At 36.3% G+C, this 25,663-nt stretch overlaps 2 protein-coding genes across 5 annotated transcripts; one reads left to right on the top strand and one right to left on the bottom strand.

Moving 5' to 3' along the window:
- The first annotated feature begins 65 nt into the window (after positions 1–65).
- Positions 66–4,217, top strand: LOC113355525 (survival of motor neuron-related-splicing factor 30-like). 3 transcript variants are annotated; one of them, XM_026598398.1, is made up of 9 exons: positions 180–267; positions 865–933; positions 1,245–1,318; positions 1,464–1,761; positions 1,950–2,032; positions 2,138–2,213; positions 3,127–3,312; positions 3,556–3,684; positions 3,827–4,217. In XM_026598398.1, the coding sequence occupies exons 4-9, from the start codon at positions 1,627–1,629 to the stop codon at positions 3,986–3,988; spliced, it is 771 nt and encodes a 256-aa protein (XP_026454183.1). In that variant the 5' UTR covers positions 180–267; positions 865–933; positions 1,245–1,318; positions 1,464–1,626; the 3' UTR covers positions 3,989–4,217. The 3 variants fall into 3 exon arrangements, with proteins under 3 accessions (XP_026454182.1, XP_026454183.1, XP_026454184.1); XM_026598397.1 differs by lacking the exon at positions 1,245–1,318 and having other exon boundaries at positions 66–267; positions 1,633–1,761; XM_026598399.1 differs by lacking the exons at positions 180–267; positions 1,245–1,318.
- Positions 4,218–4,312: 95 nt separating this feature from the next.
- On the bottom strand, positions 4,313–6,616 carry LOC113355524 (probable beta-1,3-galactosyltransferase 8). Of its 2 annotated transcripts, none has more exons than XM_026598395.1 (8): positions 6,221–6,616; positions 5,966–6,030; positions 5,666–5,865; positions 5,315–5,572; positions 5,129–5,216; positions 4,900–5,025; positions 4,698–4,807; positions 4,313–4,613 (listed from the first exon to the last, which is right to left on the bottom strand). In XM_026598395.1, the coding sequence occupies exons 1-8, from the start codon at positions 6,527–6,529 to the stop codon at positions 4,462–4,464; spliced, it is 1,308 nt and encodes a 435-aa protein (XP_026454180.1). In that variant the 5' UTR covers positions 6,530–6,616; the 3' UTR covers positions 4,313–4,461. The 2 variants fall into 2 exon arrangements, with proteins under 2 accessions (XP_026454180.1, XP_026454181.1); XM_026598396.1 differs by having other exon boundaries at positions 5,966–6,027.
- Between the last annotated feature and the right edge of the window lie 19,047 nt (positions 6,617–25,663).

Genomic DNA, 25,663 nt, shown 5'->3' with positions numbered 1-25,663 from the left:
TTGCCTGGGTAGCCCTTAACCATCGAGTTCGGAGTATAAAACCACACCCGACCTTTATATACTAGACTAGATTTTGGAAAGAGGGGAATTCCGCAACTCCAAAAATCCTTTCACTTATAAATCAATCAAAATCAATAAAAATCTCTTAAACCACCATCAGAACCAGAAACAAAGAACGAAACTTGAAGAAGAATGGAAGGCGAAGAAGAATTAAGCATTGAGGAACTTGGTTCCAATCTTTCTACCTACAAGGAACAGCTCCAACAGGTTCGTACGTTTTTTCTTGTTTAAAATTAGGGTTTACTTATAGATTACTTGTGGAGAATCATTGCAATTGTTAATTGGGGACAGTATTCATCCCAATTGACCAATTTTTACCTAGAAAGAAACAGATGAGTTAGTAGTGGGTTTTGTTTTCTCCTATGAATTGAGCTTTGTTAAGAGTTCTTGGAGATACCCTTTAGTGTTCAATGTAAAAAAAAAGAATTAAATAAATTTAACGATTAACAATTTTGATGGTGACACTTTGTGTTCAATTTAAAAACAATTGAAATTTTGGGGGAAAAACTAGTCTAAAGTTTGATAAACTTAAATTGATAGCAGTGTCTTGTTTCAATTCAATGGGCGATAGAGACGTATATGAATATATCAATATCAGTTCAATCTTGTTATGAGGATTAAGTTGTTTTGTGGGATGAAAACCACTTCCCATTACTATGAGGATAAGGAAAGTAGGAGGGCCGGGGAAAAAAGAGAACCACAATCTTTGGTGTTATTTCAGTAGTGTGTTTATAAAGTAGAAAATTTGTATTCCAAGTGTAGTGTTTTACTGATTTTGTTTTATTTTATTTTTTTATGTGAAAGGTTCGAGAGCTGTTGGTGGATGACCCTGGGAATTCTGAATATGCAGACATGGAAAAGGAGCTTCAAGAGGTGAGTTTTGTCAATGTTAATTTAGTAGATCCTTTGAACCTTCTGTCTCTCTTTTTCTTTGTTCTTGCTTCTCTAATCTGTCGTTGAGTTCTCGAGTCTAATAAGAGAATTTTCGACACTATAGTATATGTGACATTTGTTTCTGGTATATGAGATGATGCTCATTTGGAAATTCAGATCTTCTTAGCCACAGGCATTCTAGGAAACCACCTATTAGGAGAACTGACCTACACTCTCGTGATGTATTCCCCTTACTTTTGTTTTTTTCTCCTTTCTGCTGTATTTCAAGAAATTATTATGTCTTCAAGCAGGGCAGCATGATTTGGCTGCATAATGGCTGAGGAATATCCGTGGTGGTATTTGTTTTTGTTTATATCTGAAAAAGGTGAGGATAGTGCTTATAGCCTTATATTAAAAGATTGGTCATTTGGTCCGGAATGGAAGCAGTAGAGACAGTTAAAATAAGAAAGAAGACTTAATATCTAGAACAATCATGGATGCCCATCACTCGTATCTTGGTTCCTGTGCAGGTGTGCTATGTGTCGTGATGGTCTGCCTGCTTGCTTCCACGAGATTCGGATATTCATGCTGAGATTATAAGTTTGAAATTTATATAAATTGGGGTTTATTCAATGAAATGCTTGATTTTTTCAAACAGTACATTCTTGATTTAGTTTGCAAGACATTTTGTTAATGCAGGTAATTGCACTGACAGAGGAACTCCTGGCAACTGCTAAGCAAGGTGAATTTACTGGGCTTGATAGTGGGACCAATGCTGGTGCTTCTCCCAGTTTGCCCCAATCTGAAGGGGCTTCCGAGTATACACAGGTAGCTTTTACTTGTTAAGTTGTTTTTTAATCTTTGTGGATATCTGGTTAAAAAGAAAAATAATTTGGGGTTGGTTGAAAATTCGATTGTTTTGAGTATTTCAGAGCTTGTCAGTCCTTAAAGTAATGTTTCAGCTGTAATCCCTTTTATTGTCTACTGATGCCTATTGCACTCATTTGTATACCTAGGCATCAAACCACTTGTCCGAATCATTTCAGAAGTTTCCTGTTGGCACAAAAATACAGGCTGTTTGGAGTGACGATGGAGAATGGTATGTACTTATTAGAGAAATTCAAACTGTTCATCTTTCTAGTTATTTCTTTAATTTGTTTTACATGTTCTTCCTTTCTGTATGTTTGATTAGTTGAATGTTCAGGTATGACGCAACAGTTGAAGCTCTGACTCCAAATGGGTACTATGTGCATTTCGAGGGATGGGGTAACAGAGAAGAGGTATGGTTTGTCTGGCCCTACTCTTTTATTATACTGTTTTCTGAAAACTATGCTTTCTCATTAGACGATAAAATGGAGTAATGGACTCTATTAGCAAACGGGAAGAGTAGACTGAGGTTATTGTAGTATTAACAACTGTCATCTGCTTAGTGTAGTAATACATATCCAAAATCCCGCCCCTGGATTATCATAAATATGATTGATCTAATAGAAAAATAACATGCAACATCTTACTTGAAATAAACACGGAATTCACAAACTAGGTGTTCTAGCTATCTGTCTTTGAGCTGGGATTCCTTCCAAAGTAGGTTTTAGTGCCATAATCTGATGACATAGCAAGCCTAGAGAAGCAAGCTTTGAGTAAACAAGCTTTGATATAGCAAGCTTTCAACTGGTCTAAACAATATTTTCCGTAACTCAATCTCACTGACTAAGTGAAAGACGAAGAATACCATTAGTGTTTCAACTTTCATGTGAATGCAACCAGTCATTTTTGGTTTTACATGCATTATTGCATATGGTACCTGTTTAGAACCCAGAAGGTGTTCTAGGTGCCCTTATTTGATAAACCAAGGAACCAGTAATTGACATAATAAAAATCCCTGATTCCTGCTGTAGATTTCCTTTGAGGTTCTGCCTCCTTGACCTCCTCTTTCTATCTGTGGACACATTCCCTGATGACCCACCAGTGTGTGCGCATGTGGGTAGTATGTTCATGTAGAATTGGAGGATATCAGCTAAATATTCCTTCATTAGCCACACAAATCTGAAATGTTTCTCTTTAAATGGTTTTTGATAAAATACTGTATTCAAATGTTTATGTTCTCTGTCCTCCCAATATTCCTTGTTATGATCTTTCTTCCTAAGTTAATCGCTTCTGAGATATATTCCTGACATTCATTGGTGTGAATAGGTGGATCCTGACAATGTTAGGCCAATCCAAGAAGGGGTTGTCAATGCTTTGGTTGAAGCTGAAAAAGAAGCTGAAGCTACAAAGCAAGCCCTCAAAAGGAAAATTGCACAAGCAGCTGCTGTCGACTACCAATCGAAGGCCCTACCAGCAAAACTGAAAGTAGACCCTGATGACTCTGAAAATGTGGTAAGAACTTCTAGTTACATACACTTTCTTTAAAGTTGTGCTCTGGTCACTTTATATGGCGTCTTGACACCTCGGGAAAGGCTCCTGATAACAAAAAAAATATCTCCATGCCCAATTTTTTTTTTTTTTTTTCATATCTAAAATAATGGATAGCGGAGAAGGTGCCCATTTGCATTCTACATTCTGCTGTACTTGTTTTGATTTTTCTCTTATGTTTAATTATATTTTTATTCTTTTTTGCAGAAAGCTGCTAAGCGGAAGAAGATACATGCCTTCAAGTCAAAAAATAGGTTTGAGCAGCTTGAAGTCACACAGAATAAGCGCCAGAATGCTTGGCAGCAATTTCAGACAACTAAAGGGCAGGCTAAAAAGGTTAGGGCCCCAACTATCTTTTTCACCTGCATGTGATTTCCTGGCTTTTCCATCAAATACACAACTCTTGCTCTTGAAGTTTACTTTGATTTATATTTCCTTCGGGAACTTATGTTTATCAATTTTTTTTATGATATTCCAGACCGGTTTCTTCACTGGCCGCAAACGTGAAAGCATTTTCAAGTCACCAGAAGATCCAAAGGGAAAAGTTGGTGTAACTGGCAGCGGTAAAGGATTAACGGATTTCCAGAGGAGGGAGAAGCACTTGCATCTAAAAGGGGCTGGTGGCGAAACAGAAGAGTAAAGAAGTGTTGATGTTCATCTTTCGACCTTCTCTCTCTGCCTCTCAAATTATTCCTCTGCTTGCACATGAACAATTTGGATGGTGAAACCAAGTCGGTTTTATGTCAACCTTTGTGCTCGACATATACACATGAATGTGTGCTTGCAGATGGTTTATGTAATTGTAGAATCATTAGTCTGTACTTCTAGTTTCACTTTTATTATAATTCCATCATTCTAGGTTTTCGTTCTATTTACTTGTCGTCAAACCATTAACCCAGATCCAGACAGGCTTGTAGGTTGAACATACCAGTAAAAGCATACTCAGGAAAAATACTGAGTAAACAATATTGAAAGTTGATTAGAATACAAACCTTAAAATGCGATTGGGGTTGGAAGATGAAATCTAAGAAATACAACATGAAAGGAACAAGATAACTAAATAACTTGGGAGAAGAAAATTTTCTTTTTTCTTTTCTGATCAGAGTCAGATATCTAAAGATCGTCAACCTTCCACACAGCTTCATCTCCTTCCCCACATGCAGTGTGCACATCTTTCATTCTGTCTACAGATTTGCATATTCCACTGCAAGACCAATCAAATGATGCAACACAAACGTTTCCAGACAGCGACTTCCATTCACATTCTGCAAATATTTTGTTGAGTTCGTTCATTTCAACATTAAAATCTGCAATTGTTGTTATAGCTGCAAATGCTTTTAAAATATTACCTGGAGGAGTCCCGCAACACATAGAGCGATCATTAACGTGGTTAACTTCCAATCCGATGAGCCATGAGCCAAGTGAAACATCCTCATTTGCAAATTTATGCAGTATAGGCCTGCACTCGAGTAATTCAAACCCTCAGGCTCAGGGGAAAAGCATATTCTCTGCTATGCAAAACTAGTAGGTAGGAAGAAAGATAAAGCTTACGAATTGATAGAGATATATGCAGCAAGATCCTTGGAGATGGCATAGATTTGACCAGTTGCATGCCTGAAGTACTTATTCCCTTCTTCTCCGAATTTCCAGAACTCTGGTTCATGATACTTCACTCCCCTGCATCATCCAACAGCAGTACATATTATGCGAAGAGAAGCCACTGGCCAATTCTAGCAATTAGTTCCTACGAAATATAAGGCAAACCTTGAAACCAACTTACTTTTGAGATAGAACTGGACCAGACTTCATGCACCCAATATACACTCTTGGTTTAGATCTGTGTTTTGCCAATCTAGTGACAAGCATACCTATACAAAAAAGAAAAATAAATCACTAGAAGGAAGCAAATGTAAAAGATTTTTCTTTCTAAATAGAAGTGCAAGAATTATAGGGGAAAAAGACGCACCCAAATTGACATGAACATCGTCGTCCACCTTCATGTAGAAATCAGCATCCCAGATAGCAGATGCCACGGAAAAGTAAGTCCTAGTCTTAGCAGACAGCTCATGGTAACCCTCTACATGCTCAAGTTTAAGAAAATCTTTGTATTGTGCTTCCTCAGCATCAATTGCTCTATCAAGATAACCACCTGGAGTCGAACTATGCCCTATGACAAATCGGATGACAATCCCTTTCTCCTTTTCCAATTTCTTCAATTTCTCTCCTTCATTAACATTTCCAAATTGCTTGTAAATAAACATTGCGTAATGGACAGTTCTATTGAAATTACAGCAACATTTTGGGTAAGTTTATGTACCTGTGGGCATCCATGTCTCGCGGATAGAGTCTCTACGCCTTCTGCTACTAAATGCAGTATTAATACCGATGACAACAAAAGCTTTCTGCAGTGTATGGTTTTTACTAGCGTCGTCGTCGTGCGTTGCAGGATCATTATTATGGTACATACGGTTCACTGCCAATTCCATCTCCAGCTTTGACATTGTTTTTTCAAGTGATCTACCAACATTACTATATGTCAGTAACTTAAATGGTAAACTATAAGCCCAATCAAAAATATAAGTTACATGGTAAAAGTTTAGTAAAGGAATGGACTTACTGAATTGCATCATGGGTCTTTGACACTTCTCCCATGACATCTCCAGGATCTCCTTCAGCCAGCTTCTAATATTCAAGAACAATTTCAATTAGACCATGAACGGCGTTTTTTTTCCTCCAGTGGACACATAGGAGTTTCTTCCAGCAGCATTCATTTCTTCCATTGAAATGAATGCTGCTGCAATCCAACGGTGCACACACACCACTAACGCATATTTGAATGCCACAGGTTACTAAGAAAAAAAAAAAAACTTACCCTTTTGTGATCACAATCTGCAGTCTTGATTTGTGAAAGTTGCTTATTCTCCAGATGATCTACAGTTGCAATCGGATGTCTGTTACCACCATGCTCATTGTTACTCTCAGAAGATGATGTCCGGTTCCAGTTTGTCCGGTTAGTGAAAAGCGAACCGGCAAGAAAACTTGCAATGCATAGGATGACAACAACTTTACTTGGCAAATTTTTTCCTCGCATTTTCTTAGTTGACGAAGGTTGCTGCCGGAATCCAAACAATGCTGTTGTCTTTCCCAGCTGGAGTAATTTCTCAATACTCACAGCCCTCATGAAAAGACAAGAGGAGAGAAACAGAAGACAATAGGAGTAAATTTATAGCGTCTGTAAAACGTATAACTTGTTTCAAAACTGCACATATCATTTGATGCACACTAAATGAAATGAAATGAAACTCTTTTTATAGCTTTGAGGGTTTAAAATAAATAAATAAATTAAATGATGGTTCAGTTAAACATAGCTTTCACCAGTCCTAGGCCATTAAAAATGACATTAATGAATTTTTTTACTTTTTTTTTTGCATTTTTATTTATCATACGTTTTATTATATTAAGTTTTTACTTGAAACATAACATGTGTGATTCATGAAAAAGCAGAAGCAAAAAAAATGAAGGCTATATTTATCTTGGAGTAGTCATAATAATTCGATACGTGTCTGAAAACTGAAATCCTAAATACGATTACTTATTAGGTACCTATACGATCCCTCGAAATGTATACCATACGCATTAAAACTACTGGAAAAAAAAAGTTAGCATAGCCTAAAATAATTGAAAAATCGGTAGAGGTAACGGCCAAGATCAAAATGAAATTAAAATTCATAGCTAATATTTCTATGAATGGGTAGTTCTACTTTCCCTCAAGAAACCATCCTACTGTTTAGAGCACTGGTTAGTTTAGTAGGGAGGTTAATCATAGTTGATAAAGATAAGCCTAGCTAGCAACTCTAAAATGTAAGTATCAACCCTAACATAGGTTTTCATTTTTTTTTTTGTTCTATGTTGGGCACAAATGAAAAATGTGACATGACATAAAACAGAAGAGATAGTGTAAACTAGCTGGGTCGATTTTCCTCATATGATAGTGTTCATTGCACTTTCTTATAATGAGTAGTACTACTGCATAACTTCAATGGTTGAGATTGGCAAATGCATTAATTATATTTTTATTACATCTAGCCAAGAAACAAAAAGAAATTAAGAAAGCAAGAATTACGAGAAAGATGTCTCTTTAATGGAGTGATAAGAACTGATATGAGTTCGAAACTTAGCAACAGTCCCGAATTAAAGATTAAGATAAAAGAAATACGCACCGCCTATTCTATGATGAATTCTGATGATCAACACTTGAATATCACTACTATTTACTCTCAGTTTCTTTTTCTTCCTCAACTTGTATCAAGAAAAGAGTAAGGTTTACAGGTGAATCATGTATTCTCATGGCGAAACAAACTTTATTTATTATTAACAATGCAATGCCCCTTTTTCATCTACTAATTTACACATTTGAACCTCTTTAATGGCCAAATTCTTGTTATAGCATTATAGAACTAGACCAAACATGTGCAGTGCATAAAAAACAGTATGGTTTGGTACTTCATGATAATAAACTACCTATCAAGGTTTTTATTGTGACCTTGCTTAAGTCGCTGACATCTGTTTAGTGTAATAGCAGGGGAGTGTGTAAGTCAAGCTTTTACTTTACACCAAATTCCATGTGGCAGCTTGACAATCAATTACTAATTGATGTAAGAAAATACAAAAACATTTCAGGCTGTTTTCATAATGCAATCAATGGTGCACAAAGTGTCTTTAGCAAATATACCAATGTACATCCCCCTAAAAAAAAAGAATCATATGGTCAGTGGTAAGGGGGCTAAAAAAAACTATACAAGATTGAGTAAACTCTATATTCAAGAAATAGGAGGACTAAAGTTTAAAATTGGGAGGATTAAACATGAAACAGAAAATAAATAAATGACTAATTAAAGATTTTCAGAATTTTAGAGGTCTACAGTATTCACCCAGCTAAGAAAAAAAAATGAATAACAAGTATAAATGAAGCACCGTACATCTTTTAAAGAGTTGCTTGCTAGCATTTTACGAATTTGAAAGACTTTATCAGGCTGATTTACAAATATCTTCTTCTCGATGAATAAATGAAGCCCACTTTAAAACCACGATTTTTTTTCTATTATAAAAGAAATTCATAGTCTGAATAAAAATAAAACTCATTATTTTCTTAATTTTACACAAGTTGCTTCGTGGAAGCTTGACAAGTAATGTTGTCTGCAACGGTAACAAAAATGGATTTGAAGGATTTGAAGGCCCAATCGTTGAATTACAGGTTGTACAAACCAAACAACTTCATCTAATTCCAAATTAAATGTTGTGAGCTTGTAATCGGATGAACAAATTATTATTTGGTGGAGACTGCTGTAATTATTAAATCATAAGAAAATAACATTAGTGGATTTAAATGTTCTAAATATTTAAGAAAAGCTAAATCAATCAGGAGAAAAGCCAACCTTTTATCAATTTGCGGGAAAGCTTATGTTTAGTCGATGGGAGATGATCTTGTCAATCAGGAACGGAAATAAAACTAACCAAGAAAAGTTCTTCGTTACCTTCAACTTTACATTGATTTAATATGTACATAAGTATATTGTAACACCAAGATCGAATCCTAGGCAAGCGGACTTAATTCACTTTCCGCATGACGCATGCTCAAAGATGCATCATTGAATGAAATGAACCTTCATCTCAAGCTTGTGTTGCGCGTTCAGGGAATGTTGACCCAGAACAGAAGTTGCACCATCATGGTGCATTATGATAGTTGGATGCTGGCCAAGAGAAAAATTCCACCACTTTGGTGCAATTCGCAAGTTGAGCATTGGCTAAAAATTGATATTGCACCACTACGGTGCAATTTTTGAAACTCATTGTTGTGAAAGCAGGTGGACTTGGTACATGCCCATATTCACCCAAACTTTTAGTCAATATAACATAGAGGGAAAGGGTGTTGGTTGAAGGTGCATTAAGAAAAAATGCATCCTTAAGTCATAAAGTTTGTCCGATAAAGCATATATGATACGAAATCATCTTTATGTGTTTCTTACTCGAGATACCTTCATGATGCTTAGGCATCATCATCGAAGTGTTGCTAAACCAAGATTCATCGGAAAGGTGAAAAAAGAAGGAAAGGTGAATTGCAATAATTCGCATAGCCCGATCTAGAAAACGCATACTTTCGAACTAAACGGCACCAATGATGCACACTCTTACGCATTATATGCAAAAGAATTTTGGCCTATATATACTAGGCTTTGCTTGGCTTTGGCCTTACGATACGGGTTGGATCGAGTTTCCAGTTCCGAGATGATGAACAGTCTGTGCCTTATCCCTTCAAGTACAGAGAAGAATATGCAGGCAACCGAAATAAGTTGCGGCATCCTTGGTCCATCACTTTATCGCACATATCATATAATTGCAAGGTGATTGTGATATTATGGTAACTCTCATCTGGATCACCAATAGGAAGAAAGAGATTATTTTGGCCATACTTGATGAAGTCCAATCGGTGGATGCTCATACTTACGATCAAGACATTTGATGTAGGGGATTGAACCAATTGTGAATTGTACATAGACGGGAAAGCAAGCTAACCGATATGAAAGTGAGGGAAGCTTGCAAAAGCCACTTGCATCATCAATAACATAGCGAGCAAGATCGTGCATTCTTTCAACAATACCGGTCGGAAGTAAGGAAGATGTAAATAAGCCTGAAATAGCATATGTGCAATTCCAAGCCATGCCTTATGCTTGAACATGACTCGTAAATCAGTGATGCCTACAAAATGCATCAGCATTAGCTTTTATGACCTTGCGCCCTTCAGAAAACGAAGGTAAGTTGGAACGATATAAAATATACACTTAAGGAATCATGATTTCGAAGCATGTTTACAATGACAAATCGAAGTATATTTTCCTGGTGAGCCTAGAAGCATTAAGTCCCGGTTATTGAGTTACGAGTGGCGTATCGGGAAGTTTCGGCCTGCTGGTTGTGGTTCCAGAGGCCTAATTTTCCGGTCCATTATAGTTGGTATTAGATAAAATTTCGAGATAACAATAGGGACTATGAGTCATAGACTCGTTGGTGTTCATTTGTATTGAGACTACAATTTTTTCTTGAAAAAAATGATAAGTTGGAAGAGTAGACTAATTGTTGCGCGTGAAGAAAATATGTAACTGCTATGCCAGTTACTTTGCAAATCGTGTTGGACCTCATTTAGTACTGTGATTTTTCCAAGAAAATGGGACCTACCAGATAGTTGGTGACCCGGACCGTTCAGAATGATAGGTAGACAATGTGACTGATCATCCCCACCCGTTATATGTATCAATTTGCGTTAACAGGATGGAGCTAACTGGAAGATTGTTAGATGTAACGGTAGGCTTTCATCCGAATGCTCTAACATTTTTGATCCTCAAAGTTTTGCGTTAAGAATCACTTGTCATATTCGATGACTCTTATCAAATTGTGAACTTTGGGGATTCTAGGAGTATGGTATGGGACGCGCACTTAAGATCCCGTGTTGAGATATCCTTTTGGAAATCTTGAGTATGTGGTGGGGGACACATGCTTAGGGGATCTAAATCGATATTTTCAATAGCATTGTGAACTCTCTTGGGATTCCCAGGTATGCGATATGGGTAGTATGCTCATAAATTCCTATTTAGTGATTACTACGAACTGCAGAACCTATTGTGGTTTCTGAGTATCATGGAATGAGGCATATGCTCAGAATATCTATACCGAGAAAGATTGTCAACAATAGTTTTTGTTTTGAATGTTCGGAACAAACTTCTTTAAAGGGGGAAATAGTGTGACACCCGCACTTTTTGCACGATGCATGCTCAAAAAATGTGTCATTGAATCAGATGAAGCTTCATCTCACGCTTGTGTTGTGCCTTTAGGAAATGCTGACTAAGAGAGAAATTAGATCATATGGTGCAATTCATAAGTTGAGCATCTTTCGGGAATTAATATTGCACCGCTATGGTACTATTTCCGTAACTTGTTGTCACGTAAGCATATGGAATTGGTACATTTTCATCCTCTCTAGAATTTTTAACTGTAAAAATCAACAAGACATATATATATAGGGCGTTGGTTTAAGGTGCATTAAGCAGAGGTGTACCCTATAAAGCTTGGCTTGTGAAGCATTATAATGATGCGGAAGCATCCGTTGGCCCTGTTTATTACTCGGGTTAGGTTCTTGATGCGTAAGCATCATTTTCTTTGTGTTGCTAAACCAAGAACAGATCAGGATGGTGCAAAACGAAGGAAAGGTGAACGTTACAGTAATTCGCATATCTTGAGATAGGTAATGCATAGTTTCGCAATAAATGGCCCCAATGATGCACATTATTATAACATATTTGCCGAAGACCCTTTGGGCTTTACGGGCTATGCTTTGCTTAGATTTGTCCGTGCAACACAAGTGGGATTTAGTTTATAGTTCTAACATTGATGAACTACGGTCTGTGCTTGATCCCTTCAAGGCACGAAGAAGGATACGCAGGAAGCCACAATGAGTTGCATCCAAAGTAGTTAATATTGTGTACCGATATCGTATCTTCCGTATCCGATACAAGTGTACAAAAGAGTATATCGGGTTTTTTTTGTGATACATCATTAGACTAGAATTTTAAATATTTATAAATATATCAGTCTAAAAAAAATTGTGCCACATAATGCATTAATTCTCAAGATCAAAATCTTCAAAATAAAAATTCAATCGCATTCCATTATCGATTCCTTGTAATTCCCCTTTCACTTTCATAATCGTCCCAGCTAATTTCAACCCACATTGGAATCAGATTGCTGCTGCAAATTAATTCTTGCACTACCTCCTTGACTGCAAAAGTTTTTGGAGATTGTTGGTATGTTTCTTCCCATGAAAGCAATCCAATGCAAGATTACCCTTTTTTCCACAATGTGAACAAAACTGCGAAATACCAGAAGAGGTATTTGTCACATGATCTTTTTTATAAGCTCTCTTTGTTGCTGATTTTTTGTATGTATTTCGCCATTGTTTATCATATGAAACATGAGTGACTTTATCATTATCAGATAATGTCTTTGAGGGAATATCACAGATTCTATCAGATATCGATGTAAGTTTGTACTTTAAGTCATTATTTTCGTTTTTTAAGGAACTACACTTATCATGAACCAAGGTGTGATCATATTCATCCTTTATTTCAACAAAAAGGAGGTTACCTATTTATGAGGAGTGAGTCTCAAACAGTTATTTTTCTCGTGCAATATTTTCTCTGACAATATCTTCAAGTATACTAAATTCTCCTCTATTTAGGTTCATTTCTCGAATGAGTTTATTGATGTTGTCAAAAAAAGATTCAACACTTCAAAGAGATCATGTTTTTTGTTGGGAGATTGATTGAGATCATCAGCACACTGAGTGTACTTGCTATGGAGGTCGTTTATCTCATAGACTTTATGTTAAATGAAGTTCTCTAAATTTCTTCATTTGTTCTTCGCTTTTCAATCTTCGAGGGTTATTAAATGATATATAATACTCAACTACCATAATCTAATCCTAGTCTAATACTTAACTTATTTTTATGCTCTATCATTTACAACAAGCTTGAGATAGCATAAATTACGAGTTCGAACGAGTAGTGCACTAAAAATAGAGAAGATGGACAAAGAAGACTCTTTTATGCGAAAAAACTACATTTTCATCAGCTTCAAACCATAATTTCCGTGATTTCTTCCATTGATTTCACTGATAAAGCTAGGTTTTGTGAACAAATTTTGGTTTGGTATTTGCGGAGAGAAGTTCTTCTTTAGAAATTATTGGTAAACATTGAAGAAAATCCGGAATCTTAAATGTATGACTATTAATGGGAACTCTAATTTGGTTATTGAATTTGATTTGGATGAAAACAGAGTTCTAGCCATGGAAGTTCTGTTTTCACCTCTAATAGACTTTTTTCTTATTCGTCCGGCATTAATTCGTTGAACAATCCGTTAAGCAGATGAAAACAATTCCTATATGGATAAATATGTACAATATTCCAACTCACTCATGGAGTTTCAAAGTCATCATTTGGATTACAAGTGTTTTGGGGATCGCATTACACCATTAAGAGAAGAAGAATGCGTTTTGCAAGGATATGTGTTGAAATATATATAGATTTTGATTATCCTGAATTTATCCTTGTATCTTTTGGTTTAGGAGAGTTGCAAGTTCCTATCGAGTACAATTGTAAAACTCTAAGATGCTAATCATGCTCCACCTTCGGCCATTTGAATGGATTTTGAAGAAGATTTGGCTACCTAAAGTGAAGGGAGAGTTGAGGATGATATTGGGAAGATTGCACAAGTGGATAAAGAATCTATGTTATAGGTTCTAGAACATAAGAAATTGGATTCTGGTGATGGTGTCGATGCTCCCGGAACATTTCCCATAACATTTATAATTGAATATGAGGTCAACGGGTCATCTAGCGCCTCAATTTTGTTTCCAAATGAGAATGATTTGGGTGGTGAGGGTATAATGTAAATGATGTTTCCTAATTCATCTAAGAAATGATGTACAAGAAGATAAAAAAGATCGGGTAGAAAGGAAGAAATGTCTAATCTTGTACCTGTTGGTTATTTGTCTCTTGAACCCATTCAACATTCTGGAGTTAGAAACTGATGGTGGAGATGCTATATTTAGTGAAGATCTGTTAGGAAATTTGTAAGATATTAACAGGAAAGAAATTTGTATCCTAAAAAAGAAAATATATATTGAATAACCTGAAGTAGATACATTGAGTATTTTAATGAAGAGTCTGAATACGAGACCGACAATGATGTCATGGATGTCACAAAGGTAAAGACAGTTGAGGAGGTTTCTTGATGGAAAACAGTAACTAAAGAACAAAATAATTAATCGCTTGGTATTACTCGTAGAAGTAAAAAATCCGATGTTAAAAATAAAATAAAAATCCTTGGACGTATTGTAGATACTTTTTGTTCCTCGAAAGCAATCAAGAACTTTCTAGCAATGATAAATTGGGTAGAGGGAAAATTACCCCTATACAGAAAAAGAAACTATGGGTATTGGTTAGTCTGTGTGTGTTAGGCTTGCACTTATGTTGTTAAACATTTTTTTTCCCATCTTGTGTGTTGGGTCAGATTTTTGCCTTCTTTTGTTGCGCATAGGCACCTCCCATCTTGTACTTTTTTTTTAATAAAATTTTAACTTTTTAAGATTTTTTTTTTTATCTGCATGATTCAAAGTCGAACATGCTACACAGACCCAGTAAGGTAGACAAAAGGAAATTACTAGTTTACATACCCAAGTGACTTGCACTATAATCAATATCTTCTAAAGGTGGATCTTGAAATCCAGGATCTTTCTTCTGAAGAGTAATTTCATTTGGCATCATATCCTTAACCTAGATTTCGCATAGAAATTCCAGAACCGAGCAATATCTGTAATTTATTTTGATAAGTTAGAAACTAAGGTACCGGGAACCACTAAAACACATAGTATAAGATGATACATCTTAAAATTATTGACATAGTTCATAAAATCTTATTCAACATGGAAGGTCAATCAGAAGTATTGGCCAACCTCGCTAGTTTTCATATAAAGAATACTTGCAGTTAGAAAGTCCTCATATTCCAAGCCGATGTTCTCCAGCAATAGAATTGACTCTATCTGTATGTGAAACATGAAATAAGTAGAATCAATCGCCACTATAAGTGAATTTGGAGTAAATTATTATATATGTACAATATAACTTTATTACTTATTAAGTTATTTTGGAATAAGTTAATAACATATAAGCGCATTTACAAAATTGATTTCTACAGATTTCAGCTATAGATTGGAAACAACAAAATACAAGAAGATGATAAATGTATACCAGTTTCATCTCCCGATCCGTTCATCCCAGACACAAGCGCATCATCCCCAAATAGATTCATTACTTTGTTGCTAATAATGAATATGGGTGTGAAGAACACAACCATGGTGTATTTTATATTCGTCATCAAATATTGTACTTTCTATATTATTGAGACTATCAAAAGCGTTGACATGGCTCTGATCGTACCAATAGAGTACTTGGCAGTCATTTATAAAAGAAAATATATTATACTCCTCGTTAACAATGACACAAGTCCAAAGGATTTCGTTGAGAATCATTTGGAGAAAAACGAAACAGTTCAATCCAGTTTGTTTCAAAGTGCATCCAGGTTCTAATAACCCCATCATTTTCAGCTTGTCCTCCTGGGGTTGTTACTTATGGAGATAAAAGTTCATCTGTTTTATCAAAGGTTTTGTTTTCATGGGATCATATGTCTCCTTTCCATGTCAGCAACACCCATACATTAACCTTGGTCTTTGTCAGTAGAATCTTTTCCTTAACGGAATTAGCGTAGCTAATGAGGCCTTATTATTTGTGATCTTTGTATTATGGAATATTGATTTGAGGTGAAGAATTGAATTATATTGAAGCAGTCAATTCATATAGTAAGTTTTTATATTTGATATATTATGAATTTTTTTCAGGCATTGGTACAAAACAATGAAAAACATGAAAAGAATGGAAAAAAAAAGATCTTACAAAAGAAGATAAGAAACTTATAAATAAAAATATCTTCAGATGTTGAAAGCACTCATTGTTGCAGCTGGACCACCACAATGGATCTCATCTAGTTTTGAAGATGGTTTTGGTGGGCGTTGACTTCTATTCAGGGCCCTTTCTTTTATCTTTTTTTCCCTGTTTTTTTCTTGTCTATCGAACTCCAACTCATCACTGTCGATCTTTTGTTTATGTTCTGATTGACAATATGTTGAATTGCTATGCCACTCCCTCGGTAATTCAATGTGGAAACATCCTAATCCTATATCACTTACGCACTTGATGAAACTTTTTGTTTCAATTTTACCTTCAAAAAAGTCCTTTTTTTACCGTTTAAGTCGTCATATGTAAACTTTCATTTTTTTTGCTAAAACTGCCCGGATATTATCTTCTAAAAGGTCGATCTTCCTTAAATAAAGCCTATCTTCTACTTCCCTATCCGCATTGTACAGATAATCTGTCACATCGTCAAAGTAAGCATCATTTCTCACACTGCCTTTGATTTGTGTCCGAACATCATCTTTTCTCCATTCACATTGGCTTTCTGGCAAAACATTAATCTTGGAATAATCTTTTATTTTTTCCATATAGTCGACAACATAATTTCCTTCTCTGTACGAGTGGTGAAAGGATCAATAATATCAGTTATATACGGTACATCATTTCAGGTCGCACTTGATCCTCTTTGATGAAAAAAGGTGGAGGAGACTCGACGAATTTGCATTTGTTGTTGCTAAAACCGAAAAAAATTATTCTATCTGAAGTAAATAAAATCTAATATAAACAACCATTATCGAAAATTCTATTTGGGTAGCTACCAAAATAAAAATAAATAGTTCCGTGAAAATTTTATGAGAGACATAGAAAGAGACATTCAAAGTAGAGTTGTGGATGCTAGTACAATGTTGGTATTATCTAGACTGCCAATGGTTTCTTGTTATCTACATGTTTTATTAACATATGAGACATATTTCATAATTAGTTGATACCAATGCACAAAATAAAAATATATTAACATAATATGAATATATTATTTGTTTTTGCCATGCATGAATATTTTTATGAACACACAATTGGGGGATATCAAAACTAATTGGGGGATAGAGGAAAAAGACAAAAATTGGATCCAGATATCAAATCAGGATCACCCCTTATCTAATTATTTTTTTAATTTCTAATCTACCCCTCACTAATAGATTTATTGGTTTATTAAAATTAATAAAAATCTTAAGTATTTGTTAAGTGATTAGTATGTATTTTTATTTGAATTTAGGTGAGTGAGGTGAGAGTAGAAGAAGGGAAAAAATATTTGAGAGAGAACTTTTTTTTGTGAAAATGGAGGATGATTGTAAAGAGAGATTGCTGATACTGAATCTTTAGATCAACTGCAATAAGAAGCATATCTTCAATCTTCGGTTAATGATAACAACTCACAGTTGGACTTATATGATAAACCAACACCCTTAGATCATGATTTTTGTGAGCATGAAGTGTCTTTTGAAGAACCAACCCAAGAAAGTAATCAAGTTCAACATAAAAGCATCCTCAATACACAGGTAAAGCGTCTAAGAGGTTGAAAATTTGATTTTTTTCTTTGCATCCGCCATTTTTCTCTCTGAAAAAGCTATGTGCCGGCATAGAAATAGTATGAATACCATGCCGACACCACTAATACCGGTATAGTATTCATAAAATATCTAATCCGGCAAACAATATCCCCCATTTTGAAATTGTTGTCGGCATTGTATTCGACCAAAAATTCCATGCCGATACATATTTAACTTTTTACCTACCACCGAATATTCTATGGAATATTCTACCGGCATGGTTCACTCCTAACTTTACCATGCCGGTACCACAATAAAAACATCCAGAAGTTAAAGAAATTTGAAGTTGAATACCGACGTGGTTTATAAATTATCGACCAAACCGGCAGTTGGTTCCGGCTTGGAACCTTATGTAACGAGCATGCCAGCACCTGTGCTTCCGGCATTGTTCCCCAAAAAAATAAAATGCCGGTAGGAGGTCCTCATTTATGGTGCAGTTCGAGCATGCCGGAACAATATTCGAGAATGCCGGTACTGGTTTCCGGCATAGTTTGTTTAGAAATTTGTATGTCGGAATGTTAGTTGAGCATGTCGAAACTAGTATCCGGCATAGTAATTTATTTTTTTTGGAAGTAATTTTAATTTATTTTCATTCATTCCTTAGATGGTGACATAGATTGATCAAAAAAATTCCAAACCGCTTGGTCCGGATACGTCCGAATACTAAAATGCCACCGGTATGTTACCAAACAATACTTTTCACCTAGTTTTTTGAACTTTACGGGGGGATTGTTTATAATGAACCTTATACTCTCCCGTGTTTGTCCTTATGCAGGGAATAACAGATAAAAAGGAAGCAATTGCTTGGGCTAAAGAGACAGCTCTCAAGCACATGTGTGTTTTGGTGAAGAACACCCAAGGTTCAAACAATCGTTTTGAGATGTCTTGCGAGAGAAGTGGGGTATACAAGGAGAAGAATAGCCACAATAGAAAGGGTTATGTATATCCAAAGAAGATTAATGGGGTATACAAGATTCATACAAGGAAGGATAACTGCCCATTTAAGCTTGCATTTTATTTAAAAGGGAAGGAATGGGATTGTGTAGTGTGGTTCGGACGCCATAACCACCGGGATCCGGAAGATTTTGTTGGTCACTACCTAGTTGCAAAGCTAAAACCTCATAAATTTGAGGATGTAAAGAGAATGACCAAAGCATGTATCAAACCAAGAGTGATTCTCAGAACCTTCAAGGAAAAGGATCGGACGAACGTTTGTTCTCTAAATACAATTTATAGCGCACAAGCAACTATTATAAAGGTAGAATGGGAAGGTGGGACCGTTATGCAAGAATTTGAGAAAATAGCTTTGGATCACAACTACACGCGTATCATTAAAAGAGGGCCGGACAACAAACCTCTTCAAATATTCATTTTGCATCCTTTTCTTGCCAAATTGGCTCATACATGTTATAGTGTACTTATGATGGATTGCACCTACAAGACAAACAAATACAATATGCCGTTGTTCAACATCGTGGGGCAAACATCGGACAAGGTATCATTCACAATGGCTTGGTGTTTAATGGATAATGAAAGGGATTACAATTATAATTGGGCAGTAAGACAATTGAAATTACTCTTCTGGGAAAATCATCTTCCGAGGGTCATTATAACCGATAACGATGACAGATTAATGAATGCAATATCCGACATCTTCCCGGATGCAAAAAATTTCCTGTGTACGTATCATATAGGTCAAAATGTGATAAACTATTGTCATGCTTTGTTTGAACCCTCTAAGGAAGATTTTAAGAAGATAATGATTGCTCAACTAGAGGAAGACGTTCGCATGAAGAAACTATCACCCGAAATAGAAGAAGATGAAAGAGGAGAGATTAAAGAGCGAGTGGACAAAGAATACGATGAAAATCATAAAAAGTGGTTGGAATTTCTAAAGGATTTGGAGAAATTTTATTGGTCTCTTACCGAGGATATATGTGAAAAAGATTGAACATGTTTATTTTGCCAAATGTAACGAAGTGTATCCAAGTGCCGTCTCGTATTGTCGAAGGCAATGGTTGGATAAGTACAAGGAAAAATTTGTGCGTGCATGGAAAAACCGGTATATACACTTCGGGAATGAAGCAACTATCATAACGGAGTCCTCTCATGGGAGATTTAAAGATCTCATCCAGTATAACCAAGGAAACGTGGTTACGGTCACGGAGGCTTTTGAGCAATACTTCAAGAGTGATATCGATAGGATCAAGAAGGCTTTTGAGAAAATCTCAATGGAAAGGATGACTCAATTTATTCCGTATCTTAAGTTGCTCCAAGGAATATAATTCAACGTCTCTCATTGGGCAATAAAACATATGATGAAAGAAATGCAAAATGAGATAAACTACGGCAAACCGGGTGATGTATGTATTTGTCCTGACATGTATTCATTGGGCCTTACGTGTCGCCATATGCTAGTGAGGTATGAAGAAGTGATACCTATGGAGGTTATCGATCCGTTTTGGAAGCAACTATCTTTCACCCCTCCCCCTACGGAAGATCCCGGACAATCACCATAGGATACGCCCGAAGCAAAGTAATTCTACCAAGCTTACTCACATGGAAACTAGGCTAGCCGTCAAGTCTTGTTGAGACAACTAAGGATAATTACTCTCCCATGGACAACACAAAGTGAAGAGCCAAGAAATGGAGATCCTAACGGTAGGCCACAAACCAAAATGGAAAGGAGAAGAAAGAATAGAATTAAAAGTAATGAGGCAACGTGAATGTGAACTCGAGGCAAGTAAGAAACGAGATCCAACCGGATGTGAGCTTTCGGAATCAAGGTTCGCGGAAGCGCAAGTTCCAAAGAAAAGGCGTAGGCTGAGGAAGGAACCGCCATCAAGTCAACAACAAACAGAGGATTTCGTATCCACATCACAAGTCGATGAAGTGTCGGTTCCAAAGAAAAAGGGTAGGCCGAAGAAGTTACCGCTATCAAGCAAGAACAAATGGCGGATTCCGTATCCACACCACAAGTTGATGAAGTGCCGGTTCTAAAGAAAAAGGGTAGGCTGACGAAGGTACCCGCATCGATTGAACAAGAACAACAAGCCGAGGAAGCGGATGCCACACCTAGAGTCGATGTATCGGAGGTTACAAAGAAAAGGAGCAGGCCGAAGAAGTTACCGCTATCAAGTCAAGAACAAATGACGGATTCTGTATCCACACCACAAGCCGATGATGTGCCGGTTTCAAAGGAAAGGGGTAGGCCTACGAAGGTACCCGCAACGATTGAACAAGAATAATAAGGTGAGCATTCCGAAGCCACACCAAATAAGGAACCCACATCATGTCAACTACATCAAGTTGAAAATTCCGAAGCCACACCAAATATAAATGATAGAAAAGGTAAGCGACCAATGTCTAGTCAACAACAACAAGACAGTGACAACTCCGATCTTTTGGTTAAAAGGGGAAGGGGTAGGCCAAGGAAGTACGCAACCATCACTTATCGAATATGTGGGAAGTGTAGAGTTAGCGGAGGATGGATTGGACATAATAAAACAAAGACAAGGTAATATGAAGATGTTCAAGGATGTGAAAACGGGTAGGACCATCAGAAGTTACCATACAAAAATAGAGTCTTATATAGTACAACTTCCCGAGATTATCCGCGAGTACGTTGTGTATACGGATAATGTCGATGGAGATGGAAATTGTGGCTATCATACCGTGACCGAACAATTGGAAATCTTTGGGACCACTGAAGGTAAAGGGATGACACAATGCCAGTACGCGAGAAAGAGGACTACCGATCAACTTGTTAAAAAAAAGAGTTGTTATGAACAATTGGTAGATGATGACGAAGGGTTTGATAGTTTGTACGCTCGGGTGTTAAGGCCATATCACGAGATGAAGTTCCTTCCTACTGAATATTGGATGAAAATTCCGGTTTATGGGCATCTTGTGGCGGATACATTTAACTGTGTTGTTCATTATTTTTCCCTCACCGAACAAACAACTTATACGCCAAAGTGGAAAAAGTGCGAAGGATATCTTAAGAAGAGAAGAATTATCTTGGCGTTCGTGAACGAGAATCGTTTCATTATTCTGAAGTTCAAGGAAAATTGTCTGTTGCCGTCGGTTTGTCCGTTGACTAAAAACATGGATATAGTCCCCAATCACTCGGAGGAATGGATGAAATTGTATGAGGAGAACCACCAACTGTGGGATGATTTGAAGCTATCATAAAACCCAGAGAAGGGAGAAATTCCAATTCATACGTTAGAAAGTGATGATGAGTAATTTGGATATGTGTGGTTCACTACTATGAAACCTTTTGTTTTTTTGGATATTTGAATTGTAAACATTAAACGATATGCTATGGACGTGCCGGCATGATTTAATTCAAATATTACAATGCCGGGAATATGCCACGACATAGAAAGACATTTATTTTTTGTGTGCCGGATTTGATTTCGAAATAATATCAGTACCGGAATAGCTTGATAAGTACACAGAGATATTAGTATAAATGCCGGCGTTTAAATTAACTTCCTAACAATGCCGGAATTCTACAGAGATGCCTTATGTGTCAGGAAAATAAAGAGTACCGACATGGTCGAAAAACGATTATCTATGCCGGTACTGTAAATTTCCTTTGGTTTGGTAAAAATCAGACAACCCGCATGGTTGTTACAATTAAGACCATGCCGGTTCTGAAAAAAACATAAAAAATGCAATGTTTGACATAGGTTAACCAATATAATATATTTTAAGCAAAAAACAGATGAAATCAACATCTCCAAAGTTTTGCAAGACACACAAACAAACATAAGCAAACACTAGGTTGTTTAACAAACCATATGTAAAGTTAGATGTTCCAAACCAAAAACAAATGAAACAAAGATCTCCAAAGTTTAGCAAGACACACAAACAAACATAAACCAACAGTAGATTGTTCAAAGACATAACTAATACTATAAAAGAAACATTAACAAACATCTTAGATCACTCGACCTTGGCTTCTTCTGAACCCTCTTATTCGTTTCCTTCCACAAGGCCTTTGCACTTGGATCTTCAATTTTTTCTATCTTTTCCTTGACTTTATTCATTTCTGTCGGGGTCATCACCTCTCCTTTCTTGTTCTTGCACTTAAACCAGTTTCCCAATTTTCCTAGCCGCGAACGCTGTTGTCATATTTTTCCATTAGTATGTAAACTTTTAAAAGTTTATAGATATAAAATCAAATAATAGGAAGTGAACCATAATTGCGTACCAACAACGTGAAGGTCTTTTGAAGTGCGGGTACAGTAAGTTCATCTGGAGTTGTTGAGGGAGGTTCTGCTTGTGGAGGCACTTCATCGGTGGTCGGGCGTACAATATAAGGATGCGAGTACCTCAAATGACCTTTGAGGAAGTTTCGTTCTGAATCATAACCGGTTTCCGCCAATTCCCAACCAACCCTATCAAGCACTAGTTGTTGTTCTTCCCTTTCATTCCAATTCACAGTAAGAACAGACCCTCTAGGATTAGGTTTAGGTTGTTCAGGAGGTTTTCGAGGACCCATTTTTCTTTGGGTTTGAAGAATTGAACGAATTTGGTTTAGAGGATGAAACAAAATAATGGAGTTTAGTGGTTTTGGAAGTTCTTTTTGGAATAACAGAGAAGTAAAACAAAGAAATATAAAGATGGAACCGTTTCCGTTCTATAACCGTCAATTATATGGGATTAACGAGTTTGTAACCGTCACATAAATGGAATGAGGTAGTTTATAACGGTTACCATTGAGGATAATTGGTGCGACAATTACAATGGATAAGAATAAGGAGTTAGAATTAGTTTTTATGTTTTTTAAACGTTTTCAATTTGTATGGCGGTTAATCCAAAGTTTTTAATGATGGCCGAGAGGTACCAAAGCGTTATAATTCCGCCGTTGTCTAATATTTATAATATACGCCGACAGTATAACGGATTCAACTGAATTTATGTATACGATGCCGTCGTCGATTTATTGTTAACAATCTATGCCAGTAGTGGTTCTTGATAATTTCGAAAGATTGATTGCTAACTGAGAAAAAATTTTGGTCAGTTCATTATAATGCACAAACTGAGAATAATAATATTAACTTTGATATTAAAAGGTTAAATGATTAACTACGTAAATGGAAATATCTAAAGCTAATTGCAACTAACATCATTTCTTGGAACGAGATTCAATAAACAAAACAACTTCGAAATGACTAAAAGGTTCTTTTCTCCACTTGGTATAAGCGTTCTGACCTTGATACCTATTCCCTCTGTATCTTGCGATAAACTCGTTGTATTTGTGACATAATTTTATGAGGGAAATTGTTGGATTCCCTACGAACACATCCCCGTATACCATTTTGTGTTTCTTACACTTACCTTCCACCAACTTCTTCATATAAGGACCATCCACAACAAGACCCCAAAATAGGTTTGAAGGGCGGTCTTCTTCCGGGAGATCCGATACTATGTAGTAATTTTTAATCAATTCGGTTTCTTCCTCAACATCCGCTTTTATCTTCGCTTTTTTTACACTTTTGTATATCTCTTTAGTTTCTTTGCGATATTTAGCTTCTATTGCCGCCTCCTCTTCTTCTCTTTTACTTTTGAGTTTCCCTTCTTCCATTGCGGCAATTGACTTGGTGATTTCTTCCTTCCTTCTAAGCTTTTTTAGTATAAGGACAATAGAGTTGGTGGATTTCCTATCGGAGTGGATAGTTTGTTCCTCTTAAGTTTTTCTTTTTCTATGGCTACGAAGAACTCCGTAGTTGGTGATGGATCTGCCATTGTAGATAAGAGGTGGAGCTAATTTTTTTTTTTCTTTTTTGGTTTGAAGTAACAAGCCCAATGGGTCACACAATTACAATAAATAGATGAGGACCCAACGTCTCTTTTTTGCACATTGTGTAGCCGTCATGGTGGTTTGTATGCCGGAATAGATAATATGACCGTTATACTGTCAGAGAATCTTAATTTTTCAATTTTTTTTATTCAATGCCGGTAATGTTGATAATATCCAAATCCATGCCGGTATCCGATCAATTTTATACAGATACTTTGGCCAATCTACAGATAATGACGGCGTGGTTTATTTCTAGATGACAAAGCCGGTAGTATTCCCGGCATGGTTCGTATACACGCGACGATACCGGTATACGTGGAATTCAAAAAAACGACTAGTTTTTTTTGAAAAAATATGGCCGTTGGAGTTTCATTCTATATAATACACCACCATTCCATGGTAGAAAAATACTTAAAGCACCCACAAAATAACAAAAATCCTTCTCTCAAGAACGCAAGTGTTAGAAAATTGATCAAGCAATCACGTTTTAAGTTTCACAAGTGATGGGCGATTCATCAACAAGCTCTTTAAACAAACTACTATCAAGCTCTACCAGCAAAGTAAGTACACTCTCCATTACTAATTAACCCTAAAAGAGTCACCATTACTAACGAGAGTTAATATCTTATCTCCTAGAACGTATCACTAATTAAATCTTCTCTTACAGAGTCATCATTGCAGCTGCCAAATTTGCAAGTCTCCTTCCCATTTAGCCATGGACTGTCCATTATTTATTCCCAATGTAGGAAATGTGATGGGACACAGCGGTTTTGGATTGCAAAAACTAATGATGCTGAAAATGGAGGAATGTTTCTAAGGTGTTTGAATCACCCATAATGTGATGAGTTCCAGTGGTTTGACAAAGCTGTCGAACTATCAGAGGCAAGAAAAAGTCACAAGGGCCAATGCAAGCCTATTGACGGGTGTGATGGGTGTTATATGAAGGGAAAGTAATAAGTTGAAAGAAAAGATGAACCAATGAAGATGATCCATGACGCTGAGATTCCAGACGATGTCTTCGAAGATATTCGCGGAAGGCTCAAAGGTTCCACAATTGTTGAAAAGGGATGGGTTACTAAATAGGAAATTATGTTAAACCAAAACTACTCCATTACCATGTTTTAATTTAAAGTTATGTTTGAAGTTTCAAATCTAATGTATTAGATTACTTAGGAAGGAAATAAAAGAGCATTCAGAACGGATCTATAATCAATACCGGCATTGTATATTTACCCAAACCAATGCCGGAATTCTGAAAAACTATACAAGAGTAAGAAAATCAGAATTCCGGCATAGATTCATTAATTTTTTTTAATGCC

The sequence above is a fragment of the Papaver somniferum genome, chromosome 3 (assembly GCF_003573695.1).
Source record: "Papaver somniferum cultivar HN1 chromosome 3, ASM357369v1, whole genome shotgun sequence".
Taxonomy (NCBI): Eukaryota; Viridiplantae; Streptophyta; class Magnoliopsida; order Ranunculales; family Papaveraceae; genus Papaver; species Papaver somniferum.
The sequence above is the reverse complement of the archived record's forward strand: the minus strand, read 5'-3'. Positions and strand labels throughout refer to the sequence as shown.